This window comes from Hevea brasiliensis, chromosome 5, assembly GCF_030052815.1.
Source record: "Hevea brasiliensis isolate MT/VB/25A 57/8 chromosome 5, ASM3005281v1, whole genome shotgun sequence".
NCBI classification, from domain to species: domain Eukaryota; kingdom Viridiplantae; phylum Streptophyta; class Magnoliopsida; order Malpighiales; family Euphorbiaceae; genus Hevea; species Hevea brasiliensis.
Genome location: NC_079497.1, coordinates 111,471,475 through 111,491,402, shown reverse-complemented (window position 1 = coordinate 111,491,402; position 19,928 = coordinate 111,471,475). Strand labels below are relative to the sequence as shown.

At 32.7% G+C, this 19,928-nt stretch overlaps 1 protein-coding gene across 1 annotated transcript; it reads right to left on the bottom strand.

The window, feature by feature from the left end:
• Window positions 1–15,993: 15,993 nt before the first annotated feature.
• On the bottom strand, window positions 15,994–19,627 carry LOC110649673 (GDSL esterase/lipase At5g03610). Its single transcript, XM_021804343.2, has 5 exons — window positions 19,424–19,627; window positions 19,068–19,268; window positions 18,080–18,351; window positions 16,459–16,765; window positions 15,994–16,252 (listed from the first exon to the last, which is right to left on the bottom strand). The coding sequence occupies exons 1-5, from the start codon at window positions 19,575–19,577 to the stop codon at window positions 16,044–16,046; spliced, it is 1,143 nt and encodes a 380-aa protein (XP_021660035.2). The 5' UTR covers window positions 19,578–19,627; the 3' UTR covers window positions 15,994–16,043.
• Window positions 19,628–19,928: the final 301 nt, after the last annotated feature.

Below are 19,928 nucleotides of genomic sequence, written 5' to 3'. Positions count from 1 at the left end.
TCCTCAATGGTATAACTTCATTGACTGTATTAGGCCCCTCAGCATCCACAACCGGTTATTCTAAATTGGCATTAATAGGATTCTGAACTTCATCATTGTCCTCAGGAGGATTAAAATCTACTGAGGAAGGTAGCAAATGTACAGAAAAAACAACAGTTTCATCTCTAGGATGAACAACACGTGGTACTTGACTCCTACTATCCATCTCATCCTCAAAATAAATAGCACGATTTAATTCAATCGCTTTAGTAGAATGAGTTAGACAGTAAAATCTCCTACCTCTAGAACTTGTACAATAGCCAATAAAGAAACCACTAACAGATTTAGTATTTAGCTTTCTAATCTGATAATTATATGGCCTCACCTCTACCTTACAACCCCATACATGAAAATGTTTCAAACTGGGCTTCTTACCAAATATTAACTCATAAGGAGTCTTAGGTACTAATTTACTAGGAACCTGATTAAGAATGTACACAGTAGTTTTCAAGGCATCACCCCACAAAATTTCTAGTAAAGAAGAATGACTAAGCATACATCTCACCATGTCCATCAAAGTACGATTTCGCCTCTCAGTAACCCCATTTTGTTGTGCCTCAATCCCACATTCTTGTAAACATAAAGCAAAAGGACCTAGATTTCTACCAGTCTCAGTATAGCTGCCATAATACTCACCGCCCTAACTGACCTTACACATTTTATCTTCTTCCCAGTTTTCAGTTCAACTGCAGCTTTAAATGCTTTAAAGGCATCCAAGGAACTAGACTTCTCATAAAGAAGATCAATCCAACCATATCTAGAATAGTCATTAATAAAAGAGATGGAGTATTTAAAACCTCCCATAGCAATAGGAGAAATGGGTCCACAGATATTTATTTGAATCAAATTCAATACATCTTCATTCTTAATTGCCCCTTTATTTCTAGCTCTAGTATGAAATTCTTCCTTAACACAATCAACACATGTATTAAAATCAGAGAAATCCAAATTATGTAAAACACTTTGTTTAACCATCCTTTCTAATCTTTCCCTAGAAATGTGACCCAAATGTCTATGCCATAACATTGAAGAGTTCTCATTAACTATTTGACGTTTATGCCCAATAACAACATTGATAGGAAGATCAATAGATTGAAAAGGAACAAAATTTAAATCCAACATATATAAAGCATTGCATAAAATAGAGGAACCAACAATATCAGATTTAAAATAAATAACAATTTTTCCATTGCCCTGAAGAAACACATAACCACACTTATCTAAAACAGAATTGGAAATTAAATTTCTCCTTGAAGAAGGAACATAAATAATATCATTTAGTTCCAACACATGTCTAAAAGATAAATTCAAAGAAACAGTCCCAATGAGTTCTACTACTGCAACTCCATTTACTCCTAAAATAGTCTTCTCCTTTTCACTTGGCTTCCTCACATTTTTGAACCCCTACAAGGAATTTGAAACATGAATGGTAGCACCAGAATCCAAGCACCAAGAATTTGAAGGAACGTTAACAACATTTGATTCAAAACATACTAGAGCTAGAGGGGCAAGTTCCAGACTATGACCTTCCTTCTCATGCTTCTTCTCAAGCTTAAAACAGTCCTCCAACTTATGGCCAGGCTTCTTGCAATAGTTGCACTTGCCCTTAAAGGGCTTCTTCTTAACAGTCAAATTATGATCATGCTTACCACTTTTCTTATTCTCAAATTTAGCTTTAGGCTTCTTATCCTTCTGAAATTTCTCATTAGTCTTACTCCTAGAACCGTGAAAAACATAATTAATAGAAAGAGTATTCCCTTTCCTCATAGATTCCTCTTCTTGGCACACAATGGCTATCAACTGATCAACTGTCCACTCCCCTTATTGGGAGTTGTAAGAAGTCTTGAGAATCTTGTATTGAGATGGAAGAGATTCAAGAATACGCCAGACCAGAAACTCTCTCCCAAATCAAGATCAAAAGACTTGAGCTTGTTGAAATAACTTATAAGTGTCACGATGTGTTCCCATACACCACTGACACCATCATATTGGGTGTGCTCCACCAAGGAAAGATAATGACTCTTTTGAGCCTTGTTGAACTTTTTAAACTTTTCAGCAACGACCTGCAGAAATTCCTTAGCAGTCTTCTTGTCAGGAACACCCTGTCTTATGGACTTATCTATAGTATACTTTATCACCATTAAGCAAACCTATTAGAATTTTGCCACTTCTTATGATAAGTCTTTTCAGTAGCAGTGGATTCATTAATAAGTTTAGCAGGTGCATCAACCCTTAAGGCTAAATCCAATTGGGCTATTGCTAGGTACATGCCCAGATACTCTTTCCAATCATCAAAAATAGAGCCATTCAGAGTTTTGATAGCATATAATTGCATAAAAATAGTAGTTGGAATAAAACAACAGAGGAAACATGAATTATGTATGTAACATAATCATAAAACTAAAGTTTCCTTTCAAATTTAGCTAAGAAAGTAAATATATACAAAGTTGTTATTTATTATAATTCCGCCTAAGGGTCCCAGATTACAATAAAATAAAATAAAAACTCATTAAACTCATCAAAAAAAAATTATAAACCAATATCTTTAACACTTTTATATCAATAGGTTATTAAAAATATTAAAGATAATCAACAGATAACATTATAACCAACAATGACATATTATATTAATAGTGTTATACCAATGGATATATCCATTACTAATATAATCCAAATAACTCTTGAAATCCATGGAATAAATTTTAACCAAATTAACAAAACAATTTTATTATTAGTCCCATAATAGGTGAGCTCATAATCACAAAAGTATTTACCATAATCAAAATTTCCATGGACACCATATTATGAACATAGTAACAATTTTACTACTCATGAATATGTTCTCAATATGCTTGAATATAATTAGTCCAACAAAGCCAATAACTATTAATAAATACATAATATTATCATAATTAATAAACACATACCCAAATAGAATTGTAAATATTTTATGCTCTTGGCTTTTGTTAAATTAATCACATGTAACAGTATGCAGGTTTCATATGGGCTACGTGTGTGTGTGTGTGTGTGTGTGTGTGTGTAGCCATATAATTTGGTCATGAAAAAGAACACGCAAACACATCACCATTTTTAAAAATTTGTGAAATTGATCAGCTCATGACAAAAACCATAAGATTGGTGTTCAGTATGATCATGGCTGCCAAACGAATAGGGGTGGTGATACCAATTGTTAAATAATTAAATCATTATAGATTACATGATTAGAAAATATGTGTACCAAGAAATACGATTGTATTCATGCGCTTGTATCCATGATTTTTTATGAACGATCAAGAACAGAGAAAAAGAAGCGAAATAGTAGGTTTACAACTCTCAATATCCACAGCGTTCAAATTCTATATGATATTAAATGGGGTTATCAGAATATATATATATATATATATATATATATATATATATATATATATATATATATATATATATATATATATATATATATAGTACTGAGAGTTAGGGCTTCTTCCTTAATGGGCTTATGGATAGCCTGACCGATTACAGGCTTGCCCAATTACATAACTCAATCAATTTAGATATTACCAGTTACTAAACTTATTATTTGATATCATTATTTAATCTGCCAATGAGCCTAACAATTGATTATTGCTAATCCACATAGAAATATAAATAAATAATCCAACAATTCTATGTAGGAAATCTTACGCAGAATTACTGTTTTATTATATAATTTCTCCCACCTAAAAGCTTTGTTGACCCCGTGTAGCTCAAAATGAGCATTGATTTTGATGATAACAAAACTCAAAGAGAATCTATCTAACCTAACCTTAAAGTGATGTGTAGATTCTTTGTCTTATGCATAAAGAACCTTTGAAGTTGTATCTAAGGAGAAAGGATACTCAAAGGTATTTCAAGACAAATCCAAAATGAGAAAAAGGCTATGGAAATCAAGACTCAAAGCAAAGGTATGAAAAGCATAGTGTTAGAGTCTTAGGTCTTTTTATGAAAAAGAATAGATGAGAATTTAGTCATATGGAGCTCAAAAATGAAAATTTATTTTCTAATTACTTTTTCTCATCATGACCTTGAACACAACTATTGAAACATTTTTTAAAAGGTCTAAATCATTTTGCATTGCAAGTTGAGACATGCAGCTGTTGACTTAGTTTCCTAACTGGTTTGCTAAAATTTTCGGTTTGCTAATGTGTTTGCTAAAAAAATTAGTTTACTAACCAGTTTACTGACTGCTCCTAAAATTTCATTAGTTTGCTAATTTATCAGAGCTGCTCAACTTCGCACAAAAGGACAAAATAACAACTATTTTGTCTTGGGCAGTGTGTGTAACGTTCCAAAAGGGTTTCAAACGGTCTAAAATAATTTGGGACTATAAATACACATTATCTACTTCATTTACACTTGATGAAAGCCTACATTTGAACTCCAACATTGATTTTTCATTTATTGCTTTCATTCAAGAGCTTTAAAGATTTTGAGCTTCCATTGGCAAATCAACTCATCTCTTCTTTATAGTTTGATTTGTATTGAGTAAGAGTGAGTGTTACAATATTGAATTGCATTCAAGAGAGGTTGTACAAGCACCTATTGAAGCTTGGGAGAGTTAGTGCTTGTGATTGCACTTGAGAAGGTTTCAAGCTACCTTGGTGTAAAAGCTTGGTGTTGAGAAATTGTAAAGGGCTTTTGGTCTCTTGCCTTCAAAAGAGCAAATAGTGGAGAGAAGACTCAAAGAGGGTTCTTTGAGAGAGTGGATGTAGGCTAGTTAAGCCGAACCACTATAAAAATCCTTGTGTTTGATCTCTCTATCCTTTACCTTTTTACTTTTGTGCAATTTTAAATTTTTCCTCATATACATGATATTGAATGTTGGTTAAATAGATTGAGTTGATAAATTTGTGGACATATTGAGTGACTTGAGAAATTGGTTGTATATTGTATGATAAATGCTTTGTTGGATATTGCCATATATATTGATTGAGGCTTAAATTGTAACCTAGGAACACATTGTTGAAGCACATATTATTTTCATTATATATAGAGAAACACTTAGTTGAACAAAGCCACAATTTTTCATTAGGCTACAAGCAAGGGCCGAAAAATTGTTAAAGTCCAATTCACCCCCCTCTTGGACTATTTTTGGGACAACAAATTGGTATCAGAGCCTGACTCTCTTGCTTAGGGTATTACAACCTTAGAGTGATCCATAATGGCTAGTTCATCTAGTAATACTTCTGGTATACCTGTACCTTTAATTGAAGGCTACTCAATCACTAGACCACCACTTTTCAATGGCACTAATTATTCTTTTTGGAAAGTAAGAATGAGAAATTTCATACAATCTGTAAATATTGATGCATGGAGAATTATTAAAAATGGTCCACATGTTCCTCAAAAGAATGGTCCAGGAACTTCAAAAGTTCCAAAACTTGAAGATGAATATGATGACAATGATTGGAAGAAAATTTCTATAAATGCTAAAGCCATTAATATTTTGCATTGCTCACTTGACCTAAATGAATACAATCGTGTTTCAGAATGTCAATCTGCTAAGGAAATTTGGGATAAGCTTGAAGTGACTTATGAAGGAACTGATGTTGTTAAAGAATCCAAAGCAAACCTTCTTATTCGAGATTATGAGCTGTTTGAAATGAGGCCAGGAGAATCAATTGCGGATATGAGTACAAGGTTTACTGATCTTGTGAATCTTCTCAAAGCGCTTGGTAAAAGATTTGAGGAAGCTGAACTTGTGAAGAAAATTCTTAGATCACTTCCAAAGTCTTGGGAAGCAAAGACAACAGTTATCCAAGATACTAAAGATTTTAAAACATTCACCTATGATGAACTCATTGGTTCTCTCATTGCACATGAGATGGTATATAAAAAGGATGAAGTTGAAATTGAGCAAAAGAAGAAGAGAAGTATTGCTCTCAAGTCAAACATAGATGAAGATAAGAAGAAAGGAGTTGCATTCAAAGCTGATTCTAGTAACAACTCAAGTGCTTCAAGTGAAGATGATGATGAAATGGCTATGCTTGCACGAAAATTTAAAAGAGCTTTCAAGAAGGGAGGAAGCAAATACAAGAAATTCTTGAAAAAGTATACTCCCAAGGATAAACATTTCAAAGATTCAAAAGAAGAAATTATATGTTATGAGTGTCACAAACCTGGACATATCAAGCCCAAATGTCCATTGCTCAAAAAGAAGAAAGGAAAAGAAGATAGGAGCAAGAAAGCTATGAAAGTAGTTTGGAGCAACAGTGAAGAATCTTCAAATGATGAATCAAGTGACAAAGAGACTGCTCTTCTTTGTATGATGGCACTTGAAGAAAAAGTTGAGAGTTCACAAAAGGAAGAAGAAAGTGACAATGAGGTAAATTCTTATGAATCTCCTAATGTAGAAGAACTTGAACATGCATTTGCTAGAGTATATGATGAGTATAGAAATTACAAGAGAAAATGCAGTAAAATGAATTTAGAGATTGAATCATTGAAATCACAAAATATTGCCATGTCCAATGTGTATAAAGAAAATGAATTTTACAAAGGACAAATTGCTTTGTTTAAAGAACTAGACTTAGAGTTGAAATCCTCAAAAGAAACTTGTGAAATGCTCATTGAGAAAAATAAAGTTCTTGAAGCTAAAGTAGAGTCTTTGACAAATGACTTGGCAAAATTTACAAAAGGAAAAGAAACTCTAGATGTACTTCTTGGAAACCAAAGAATTTCAAATGAGAAATATGGAATTGGTTTTGATGGTTTCATGAACTATGACAAGTACAAGAATCATTTCATTAAAGCATCTACATCCTCCTTGCCTAATGTTACATGTTATTATTGCAATAAAAGAGGTCATATGATTAGTTCTTGTGCATTTAGGAAAGGTCGTCTTAAGGTAAAGAAGGTATGGGTACCAAAGGGAACCTTACCTAAGGTCACTAACCCCCAAGGACCCAAAGTTGCTTGGGTACCTAAAGTTCAATGATTAAATTTCAGGTTTGTTTCAAAGGGATGAAGGAATGTGAAAAATGGTACATAGATAGTGGTTGTTCAAAGCACATGACTAGTGAAAAGGACAAGTTTTCAAAAATCACAATGAAAGATGGAGGATACGTAAAATGGGGTAGTGGAAAGGAAAAATAGGACTTTGCAAGAAATGACTAGAACTATGTTGAGTGAAAATAATTTGCCAAAATACTTTTGGGCTGAAGCTGTTAATACATCTTGCTATGTGTTGAATAGAGTTTTGATTAGACCAATTTTGAAAAAGACCCCCTATGAGCTATGGAAAGGAAGAAAACCAAATATCTCATATTTCAAAGCATTTGGCTGTAAGTGCTACATTTTAAATAACAAGAAGGATAACTTAAAGAAATTTGATGCTAAATCCGATGAAGGAATCTTTGTTGGGTATTCAACAAAGAGTAAAGCCTATAGAGTGCTCAATAGAAGAACTTTGGCTATTGAGGAAACTATTCATATTTTGTTTGATGAGACTAACCCTTCTATTAGAAGAAAAAATGTTTGTGATGATAATAATGAGCAGGTTTTTGGAAAAGAAAATATAATATCAAGTTAAGAAATGGAACAAATTGATGACAAAGATGAAGAAACTCAAGGAGAAACTACAATAGATGTCCATGATGCTAATGAAGATCAAATTAATGAAGAAATGCCAAATTTGGAAGAATTACAAGTAAATGAGCCTCAACATGAAGATTTTCCTAAAGAATGGAGATTCCATAGAAACCATCCTCAAGAAGACATTATTGATGATCCATCTCAGAGGATGATGACTAGAGCACAGTTGAGAAGATATTTTGGTAATGTTGCTTTTGTTTCACAAATTGAACCTAAATGTTTTGAAGATGCTCAAAATGATGAAAGTTGGATTCTTGCCATGCAAGAAGAACTAAATCAATTTGAGAGAAATAAAGTTTGGAATTTAGTGCCTAAACCAAAAGATCATTCAATTATTGGTACTAAATGGGTTTTTAGAAACAAAATGAATGAAAAAGGCAATGTTGTTAGAAACAAAGCTAGACTAGTGGCTCAAGGCTACAATCAAGAGGAAGGGATTGATTTTGATGAAACCTTTGCTCCGGTTGCTAGAATTGAGGCTATTAGGATGTTGTGTGCCTTTGCATGTTTCAAGGATTTTATGCTTTATCAAATGGATGTCAAGAGTGCATTTTTAAATGGTTATATTGATGAGGAAGTATATGTTGCACAACCTCCAGGCTTTGAAAATCATGAGCATCCAAATCATGTTTATAAACTTACTAAAGCCTTATATGGTTTAAAGCAAGCTCCTAGAGCATGGTATGAAAGGCTTAGTAAATTCCTTTTACAAAATGATTTTCAAAGAGGCAAAGTGGATACAACACTTTTTGTTAAGAAGCATCATAATGATATACTCATTGTGCAAATTTATGTTGATGATATAATTTTTGGTGCTACTAATGAATCTCTTTGCAAGAAATTTTCTAAGATTATGCAGAATGAATTTGAAATGAGCGTGATGGGTGAGCTCACATTCTTCCTTGGACTTCAAATTAAGCAAATGAAAGATGGCATCTTCATAAATCAATCAAAGTACATCAAGGATATGCTAAAGAAATTTAAAATGGAAGATTTGAAGAGCATGGACACTCCTATGAGTTCAACAATTAAAATGGACAGTGATGAAAAAGGTAAAGAAGTAGATACCAAGCTTTATAGAGGTATGATTGGCTCTCTTTTGTATCTTACTGCATCTAGGCCAGACATACACTTCAGTGTTTGCTTGTGTGCAAGATTTCAATCATGTCCAAAAGAATCTCATCTAAGTGCAATTAAAAGGATTTTTAGATATCTCATTGGCTCACAATCAATTGGTTTATGGTATCCAAAGTGTGAATCATTTAATCTTGTTGGCTATAGTGACTCTGATTTTGCTGGAAGTAGACTGGATAGAAAAAGTACTTCAGGTACTTGTCAATTTCTTGGTCTTGCACTAGTTTCTTGGCACAGTAAGAAACAAACTTTAGTAGCTTTATCTACAGCTGAGGCAGAATATATAGCTGCTGGTAGTTGTGTTGCTCAAATTTTATGGATGAAACAATAATTGGAAGATTTTGGTTTAAAATACAATCTTGTTCCAGTTAGGTGTGACAACACAAGTGCCATAAACTTGGTCAAAAATCCAGTCCAACATTCAAGAACTAAACATATTGAGATTAGACATCATTTTATTAGAGATCATGTTCAAAATGGAAATATCAAAATAGAGTTTGTTGCCTCTGAAAATCAACTTGCTGACATTTTTACAAAACCTCTTAATGAAGAAACTTTTTGTAGAATTAGAAGGGAAATTGATATGTGTGAACCACTTGCTTAAAATTTAAGTCATAAAAATTTCATGTTTTGCATCTTGTTTAATGCATGTGTGATCTGCTGTGATATAAAGTTTACTAAGAAATTTCTGAAGATATTAGCTAACTTGTTTGTGTACTCGTAAAATTAGTTTACTGTGTTGTATGCTAATATTGCGTGGCTAAAATTAGTTTGCTATATCATGTACTGTTCAAATTTCAAACCAAAAGGTGATTGTTCTTGAAATTTTATACGTGTCCACCAATGCATTTATCTTTTCACATTTGATATCCCATTCTCAATGCTATGTCAGACATGTAGAAATGTGTTTTTGTGCATATAGGTATAGGTAGACTTGTTTGAAATGCAAAATAAAGTAAAAAAAAAAAAAAGGGAAGAAAAGGGAAAAACAGGTTCAGTTGAAAGTACAGTGAAAATGAAAAGTGCGGGACTCAAGAGGACTTAAACCCTCTGCCACACGAAACCCCCACGCTTTCTCTCTCTCCTCTGTTTCGATTTCCGACACCTCCCAAACCATACCCGATACCTCTATCCGGCGAAACATACCCTAACTCACAAAAAATCTCAAGTTTCCTTTCCTCTTCCTCTCTTCACTCACCGAACCATCATTACCCGATTTCATTTTTGTTTCAATGGCTCGCACCAAACGAAAATCCCCTGTTGTTGCAGCTGCTTCATCTTCCTCGTCAGCCTCTGACGATGTTCCTGTCGCGGCATTGCGGAAGAAAATGAAAGGAAAGCAAAACGTGCCGAAATCAAAATCAGCTAGTGAGTCTTCTCACTCGTCCAAGGGTGTCGAATCCCCTAAATCGACGCCAGAAAAGAAAAAGACAGTACAGAAGCAAGGGATGGATGCCAAAAGAAAAATGGGTATCGAAAAACTTTCGGGTTCAGTGGATAAAGCACTGTTGGATTGCAAATTCATCAAATGGGAGAACTTTAATCAGGTAAACTTTCAATTTAAAGAGCTTTTTGAGTTTCAAGGATGGTTGGATGTATGTGAATGTGCGAATGAGTACTACCCTAGGCTTGTTCAAGAGTTTTATAGAACCATGAGAACTGTTGATGATGAGGATCGATTTGAAGTAATTTTAAATACAAATACATATAGTGTTTCTGTTGAACTGATAGCCACGGCTTTAAAATTGCCCAATGATGGAAATAGAATTTCCACACATAAGGATGTTGCTAGAGTAGCAGGATTCAATCTGGTTGAGTTTGAAAATGAGGTGTTCCCTGCTAACACTGCCAAAAATGAGAAATCCACCAGTACCAAAGCCCTCCAGCATATCAAAATTATTCACAGTATGGTGAACTATGTGTTTTGTCCTAAATCTGGTAGTTATGGTTATCTGAGTCACTTAGACATGTGTATTATGTGGCACATTGTGAATAAAGTTAGGATGAACTTGGCTTATTTAATTTTTAAGAATATGTGCAAAGCCTATGGGATTGGAAAACTGCCTTATGCACATTTGTTGACTGCTGTGTTTAAAGAGCTAAAGGTGAATGTCGCTAAGGAAAGCTCTAGGTCTGACTTGATAGTGCTTAGAGAAATACATTCAGACACTGATGGGAGAAAGACAAGATTTGAAAAGGGTGGTTCCTCCTCTGCTAAGGTTGATTCTGCTTCTGCTAGTGAAGTTTTGAATGAAATTCAAGGGATAAAAGCTACTGTTAATGAACATTTTAGTTCAACAAATCAGTCCCTTGACATTCTCAGATGTGGTTGACTACAAAGTGAGTCACCTGCTCACTCAAAATGAAGAATTGAAAAAGTTGATTATGGATCTTCAACAAGCCAAGGAAACTGGTGTTCCAACTAAAGTTGAGGCTGCTACTCAAGTCTCTGCTGATAAGGGAGAAAGCAACAAAGTTGATGAGTCTCCTGCTGCTATGGCACATGAAAGTGGCCAAGTAGCTGAACCTGACCTTGAACCTGCAGTGGAAACCCATGTTGAGCATGCTGGTCACCAAGTCATTGAACCTGAGATTGGTACTACAGCTGATGTACCTACTGAGCTTGATGGCAAAAAGGTTGTAGAAGCTGAAAGTGAGTTACCAAAGGAAGGTGACAAAGTTCTAGAATCTGAAAAAGTTGTTGAACCTCAAATTACACCACCAATTGAGCCAGCTGCTGCCCCTATGCAGCACCAGGAAACTTCTTTAAAAGATCACCAAGCTAGTGCTCAAACACAGCTATCTGCAGCTGCTGCCCCTACAGCAAAGAAAGGTAAGAAAAGGTACAAGTCAACCGTGTCAAATCCATACCAAACCCTCGCTGCTGCTCTTCAACCACAATCTGAAGAAGATGAGTCCGAGAAAGATGATCAAGTGGTTGAACAAGCACCTCAGCCCCCTGTTATTAAACTCCCTAGGAAGAAAATGGTGCCTTCAAAATCCACTCGCAGGAGTAACAGACTTAAATAGCCTCTCATCTGGATTTTTAGTTTACTGATTGCATATTTAGTTTACCAGTCTGTTTGCTGCTATTGGTTTTTAGTTTGCTACTGTCTATCTTACTGCATTTACATTCTGGCTCACATGATTCTTTTTGGGTACTTTCTCCTGTTTCCTTTTTGATTGATGACAAAAAGGGGGAGAATGGTTATGGATATGAGAATATGTGTTGATGACCATGAAAATATGGAAAGTGTTGATATATATATACTTGTGAAGTGTGGTGATATATATATGTGATGATACTTGTGTTGCTGGATATATGCTTATACTTGTGATTGATACTTGTGAAGTGTGAATATGTTTTTTAGCATAATTTCAGGGGGAGCTTATGTACAGAAAATGGATTTCTTGGATATTATGTGCATATATTTAAGGGGAGCATTTTCGGTATACTATACTTGGATTTACATACTCACATAAATTCTCACACACTTTTATTTTTGGTGATTGATTGATTGAGTTTTGTCATCATCAAAAAGGGGGAGATTGTTGACCCCGTGTAGCTCAAAATGAGCATTGATTTTGATGATAACAAAACTCAAAGAGAATCTATCTAACCTAACCTTAAAGTGATGTGTAAATTCTTTGTCTTATGCATAAAGAACCTTTGAAGTTGTATCTAAGGAGAAATGATACTCAAAGGTATTTCAAGACAAATCCAAAATGAGAAAAAGGCTATGGAAATCAAGACTCAAAGCAAAGGTATGAAAAGCATAGTGTTAGAGTCTTAGGTCTTTTTGTGAAAAAGAATAGATGAGAATTTAGTCATATGGAGCTCAAAAATGAAAATTTATTTTCTGATTACTTTTTCTCATCATGACCTTGAACACAACTATTGAAACATTTTTTAAAAGGTCTAAATCATTTTGCATTGCAAGTTGAGACATGCAGCTGTTGACTTAGTTTCCTAACTGGTTTGCTAAAATTTTCGGTTTGCTAATGTGTTTGCTAAAAACATTAGTTTACTAACTTGATTCTTGTTGCTCCTAAAATTTCATTAGTTTGCTAATTTATTAGAGCTGCTCAACTTCGCACAAAAGGACAAAATAACGGCTATTTTGTCTTGGGCGGTGTGTGTAACGTTCCAAAAGGGTTTCAAACGGTCTAAAATAATTTGGGACTATAAATACACATTCTCTACTTCATTTACACTTGATGAAAGCCTACATTTGAACTCCAACATTGATTTTTTATTTATTGCTTTCATTCAAGAGCTTTAAAGATTTTGAGCTTCCATTGGCAAATCAACTCATCTCTTCTTTATAGTTTGATTTGTATTGAGTAAGAGTGAGTGTTACAATATTGAATTGCATTCAAGAGAGGTTGTACAAGCACCTATTGAAGCTTGGGAGAGTTAGTGCTTGTGATTGCACTTGAGAAGGTTTCAAGCTACCTTGGTGTAAAAGCTTGGTGTTGAGAAATTGTAAAGGGCTTTTGGTCTCTTGCCTTCAAAAGAGCAAATAGTGGAGAGAAGACTCAAAGAGGGTTCTTTGAGAGAGTGGATGTAGGCTAGTTAAGCCGAACTACTATAAAAATCCTTGTGTTTGACCTCTCTATCCTTTACCTTTTTACTTTTGTGCAATTTTAAATTTTTCCTCATATACATGATATTGAATGTTGGTTAAATAGATTGAGTTGATAAATTTGTGGACATATTGAGTGACTTGAGAAATTGGTTGTATATTGTATGATAAATGCTTTGTTAGATATTGCCATATATATTGATTGAGGCTTAAATTGCAACATAGGAACACATTGTTGAAGCACATATTATTTTCATTATATATAGAGAAACACTTAGTTGAACAAAGCCACAATTTTTCATTAGGCTACAAGTAAGGGCCGAAAAATTGTTAAAGTCCAATTCACCCCCTCTTGGACTATTTTTGGGACAACAAGCTTGATTTTGGGTTTTCATTTGCGAACTAATATAACTTGTCTTCTTTTCGTTTGGTTTTTCTTAGTTTTCTTGTCTTGCTTCACCTCTACGGATCATGAAGCTTGTTAGTACTGTAATATCAGATTAATCATTCTTTAATAGATTACTTTGGACTAGAAAAGAATATAATTACTATGATTTACAATCAACGCCAAACAGAAACAGATGTTCTTGGAAAAAGATGCCTATATATTACACATTGAATGATGCAGAATGGGGAAAAGAGAAAAAAAGTTGCTTTCTACTGAGACGACATTCTTGGAGGCTTGCAAAAAGTTCACTTTCTGCAACCCCAAATGCGCAAGGCAGCTGGTTAGTCACTCATCACGCAAGAAAAGTTTAGAAATATCAGTTTATTTGTTGTCTATATTACGTATTTACACAAATAGAATGGAGGGTTCGCTTTTTTAGGCATAGGTTGAATGTTCTTTTCCTTTTAAAGTAAAAAAAAAAAAAAAGAGAATGTTTTTCATGCATGGATGTTGTCAATTTTTTTAATAAAAAATTAATAGTATGAAATAAAAATATTAATATTGCAAAGTTCAAATTCATGACCATTAACTGTTTTTGAAATAAAATGAGAAATGATCAATTAAAATAGTTATATTTAACGTAGAATGTCAAATATTTCAATATGAAGAGTGATACTAAAAGAAATTCAAAAGAAAAAAGATACAGAATTAAATTAATATAAGAGAAAAATTATAATTTTTAAATATTAATACAGAATTAATTTTATGGAGTTGAATAAAAAAAAAAAAAAGCATGGTGGGTTGTTTCACTGTTTGCTTGATTAACTTCAGCTCTCTCAAGGATCTTAATTCGGCTGTTTCAATATGGTGAAGCCTTGGTGCTTCGAATAAAAAACGATGTAGAACCTTGGGTACGACATCCAGATGGGTGGAAAAAGAAGAGATGGACCCTATTGCCAAAGTAACCCAAGTCCAAATTTTTTAGATCAAACTGGGTTAAAGACAACATGAAGAAGTGTGGGAAGCAGTGGGCTGGGTCTTTTGCCAATGACATCGTAAATTGGTCTGTGAGATGATGGACTTGGAAGCTCTTAATATTAGTTGAAGTTTATTTATAAGCCCAAAACTCTTTCTACTAAGACCAAACTCAAAAGTCAAACCCCTTTTTTTAATATTACGAATTTATGAGGGCTAGATTGTTATTCTAATTCAATTTGCCACAATCACAATGAAAATTTTCTCAATTAAAAAGAAAATTAAGTCATTTATTAAAAAAATAATTTTCTTTTTTTAAAATAAAAAATTATTTTTTATTTTTTAAATTTTAATAATTTTATTAAAACATAAAAATATTTTTATTTATATATATATATATGACATAAATAAATATTATTAATTTAATATTGTAACAAAATAATAAAATATATTTTTATAAAAAATATTCTTTCAAAAATATTTTTTACGAAAAATATTTTCAATTATTTTATACGAAACAAATAAAAATTCACAGTATTGAAAATGATATGTTGTCATAAATTTTAGTCCATAAAATGCAGTGACATTGATAGGCCATTGCCAATTTATGTCTCACAATATTAGAATTTTAAATTTTGATTACTTTCTCTTTTCTTTAAAATTTTTAGGTGTATAAAGAAAAATAATAGAATAAATGGCTAAAAATAGAATAATAATACACACTGACACAATGCATGCAAGAATAATTTATTATTCTAACCATTTCAAGTAATATTTTAAAAAGAAATTGTCTTACTTTATTTATTTTTTTATAAATTAAAAAAACTATTAATTTTTTTCAATTTTACTCTTATCTATTAAAAATATCTTTATTTATCCTTATCTCCAATGCATTTATTTCTTCTTCATTAACATTTTTTTATATACAAATAAAATTATTTGATTATTTTATTTTTATGAAAAATTTAAAAGAGATAAAGACAGAAGTAAATAAAGGAAAATTAAAGAGATTTTTTTTTTTTATATATGTGGGAAACCGAAGAGTATGAAAAATTAAAATATAAAAGGAAAAAACACAAAATATTTATATTTTTTTCAAAGGTAATAAGGTAAATAATTGTATACTTTTTGTATATATACACTCTCACTTATAAAAGTGTAGGTCTCATACTTTTAAATTTAAGGAGTAATTATTTTTTTTATGTGTAATAATTGTAATTTTTTTTTTAGCGCATTGAGTGATTTGTGTAACTTGTTGATACAGCAAATTATTGTGTGCTCCATATAATTAATTAAAGTTTTTTAAGAGTGGCTTGCAAAGCTCGATACACAGATCTCCATCCCTGTTGTGTGGGGTGCACTCGGTCCCAGAAGAATGCTGCTTCAGGGTTATCGCAAACTGTATACTTCTTTGCCCCATTTTCATCTACATTACCACAGGAATATTCAGTGCTTACTCCAATGCAACATGGCTTCAATGGATTCTCAAACTTTGAATCTCCTGCAAAGACAAATAGAAAATTGTAGAGTCAACCTAAACTTAATGGAAACTCACTGGTTATGAAATAAGAAAAAAAAAACGTAAAAGAAATAGAAAAAAAATAATATGATAATCCATAAACTGAATGAAAATTATTTCAATTAGACCGACTAGAAAATTAAATGATCAAAATATTACAAATAATTAAAAAAAAAAAAAGAGTTTACCTGGATGTTTTCCTTTGTTCTTTAAAATGGTCATGAAAGCTGAATAAAGATCAAGAATGAGAAAAGAAGAATCCTTTGTCTGCTTGTTCAACTTAGCGACTTTTTGCTTCAACAAGAGGTTGTGGAAGCTGACGCCCTTGTTATCAGCTCCATTGCATCGTTGGAAGGAGGAGGCAAAGGTGCTGCTAGGGAGACACCCTAAGGGTTGTAAGCCACACACTGCTATTTTCTTCACTCCCAGTCCTTTAATGCGTTTCAGGTCCACTGTATACTTATTCACCACTTTTGTAATGAAGCCTTGCAAAGCCTATAAAAGGCCAAACACTCATTAAATTAATAAATGAGTAAACAATGTTGATTTTACACTATTAAATTAATAAATAAGTAACTTTTAAGACCCAAAAAATAACTAAAATATTAGAAATAATTAAACGTAAATTTAATTAAAAAAAAATAAAGCAAATGAAACAAAGAGAAAAGATTTTCCTTCACTTTCCCGGCAACAAAACACCAAAATAAGTTTAGAAGCCAACCATTCATTCAATGTTTCTACTAAAAAACTATCTCCTCCCATAATTTCATATACAGATCATTTCCTACAGTCACCAAGCTCAAACCCAAATTAAAAGATAATAAAAAAGAGTGATATAAAGGGTCAAATAAGAAAAGAAAATAGATTTAAACTCTGATTGGTTACCAAGAAAGCATAGATGAAAATGGATGCTAGTGAATGAACAAAAAGCTCAAGAAAAATTGATTTCCTTCACTTAATCAGCAACCAAGCACTAAAAATTTCAGATTTTTATCACCATCTCAACAATTAAATACCGAACTTTTCCTCCATTATCTCAAATTTAATAAAAAAAAATTAAAGCAAAGTTAAAAAAAGAAAAATCGGAAAACTTCATGCTACCTGCAAAAAAAAACAAACAATTGAAAGAAGATATGTCTTATATGGTTGAAGAATGAGATGCTAAGGTTGGTTTGTTCTAACAATTTAAATGAAATAGAGTGACGAGGTCATTTTTCCAAATCTTGAACAAACGGATCTTAGCCTTGTAACACAACAATTGATGAGCTATTGACTTGTGCCCAGGAAGGGATATCATAATGAGGCTGTGGAAGATATAATGATAATTATAGGAAGATTAGGGTATGAGGTTGTGAAGGTGGAGATGGCCGTGAAAGCAGAGAAGAGTCAAGGGTATCAATTTAGTTGGTGAGAAAATTTGGGTGAGTGAAGATAAATCTGGGTTTTTTTTATTTTTTTTAATTTTTCTTTGATAAATTTAAGTTTAAATATTTATAAATTAAGTATTTTTTATCAAAAAAATTAATTAAGTTTATTTTGAGTTAAAGTATGTTCCTCAAAGAACTAATTTAATATTATTAGATGGTCGTTTGGGTCGCATGATCTAAAATTGAGTTTAATTATTTATTTTTCAATAGTTTATAAATCTATATAACCTAATTAAAAATAATGAAACCTAATTGACCCTAAACTTTGTTTAAGGGTTTGACAGACTATTTTGAAATAATTGAGGGGCTAAAATAGCGAGAAAAGATATATATTTCCTGTGAGATTTATCAAATTGGGTCTGCTCAAGTGTATGAAAATTACCTGAGTAGAGCCAGTTCTGGCTATGTAAGTAGAGTAGTCATTGCCTGAAAGAGTGACAAGGGCCACAGAGGACAGTAGGTCTGTGGTGTTGTAGACTTTGTCGTTGATCAGTTGCCGAAAGAAATCGATCTGGGTGGTCATGTTTGGCCCTGGAAACAATGTATCAAACACTCCTGTCCCTCCATATGCGAAATTCATTCCATATTTCAAGTTATTGACTGCAAAATTTCTCAATCTGTATGGGATTGGAGACTTCACCCCAATAAACCTGGCTGCATGCACGTATGCACATACATTACACACAAAATATTAATTAATGGAGAGTTAATAAATCCAATAATATAGTTGATTAACTACATAATGAGATTAGAAGATAATGACATAGGGATTAGGAGGGGGAATTAATCATTCAAAACAAAGATTAAACTACAAAATAATTTACGGGAATTGAGGAAACTTCTTATGGGTCTAAAAGAAGGAAAATAAAGAATGGAAACGAGGGGTAAAGTTGCACAGGGCAAGAGAATATACCAGAAAAAAGCAGTGAAACTTATAGGGATAGTAAATGGTACTAATAAATAAAAACGTGCAAGCTGAAGGTTACATGATAAAGTAAGGATTGAATAAAAAGGGCTAATTGGTCCAATAATTTTATTAATCGAAAAATTGTATCTAAATATTTTAATTTTTATTAATAAAAAAAATTAATATTTAAATATATTGTGGTATATAATTGCTAATTAACAAAAACGTTTAGCTTTTTGTGTATAATAAACTAAAAAAGGGGAAAAAATTGCACCAATGATGCAGCGTTTTACAGGCAAAGCAATTGAACAACTCGGTAGTAATTTTCACTATAAAATAGAAGTGGCGAGCGTGGAAGCAACATGAACCCCACTTGCACACTAAAGCAAAGCAAATCCCATCATATGTAGTTGATATACCTCAAAAAGTTGATTCATAAAGGCAAAAGAGAATAAGGACTAACCAAGATAATCAGTCAAGACACGGCCGTCGGAGAAACGTCCAGCGGGTTTTCCAGGGAAGGTGATTCCATAAGGGATTTTCCATGAGCTGGCTAAGGATTTCGGCGTATTGCCTGTATCTGCATATGAGTCTCCAAAAACAAAGAGCTTGTTTGGCCTGAAATTGAAGTGATGGCTGTGTCTATGGTGGTGGCCTCCATGCACTACTCTTATACGTCACATGAGAGAAACCAGAGTTCAATTTTTGAAGCAAAGAATCATGAAAAATTATTAACAATATATAAGTATGTTTAACATAATCGGAGTTACAGATAATAAAAAAAAGGGAAGAAAATTAAAAGAAGGAAATTCTTGAAACCTGAGAGAAGGAAGAGGAGAGAGAAGAAGGAGGAGGAGAAGAGTAGCTTTTGAAGTGTGCCCATGATAGGGGAGCTTCCAAGAATTTGAAGCCAAACTGCAGGAAGTGAGAATTTATGCCAGAGGAACGAAGTTTTTAGAGGGGGAGAGATCATGAGTTCCCCACTCTATATATAGACATTGGCGGTGAATTAGCTGTAACCTAACTTATTTATGTTAAATTTGGAAAGGGTACTGATAAATTATATTTTAATTTATTTTAATATAAATTTATATAAATAATTAAATTATTTATATAGAAATATTTTCATTATCTATAAAGAAATGATAATGGGAGGTGAAAAACAAGCCTTATTAGAAAATTGGAATAGGGTAGCTATAAATAGATAAGCGCGTGTATGATGAAACATTCCTATTTTATTTTAATAACTTAATTTGTGAAATTTTATAATATTATATTATAATTTAAAATTCAATTATTTTATCTTAATTTTTAATTATTATTT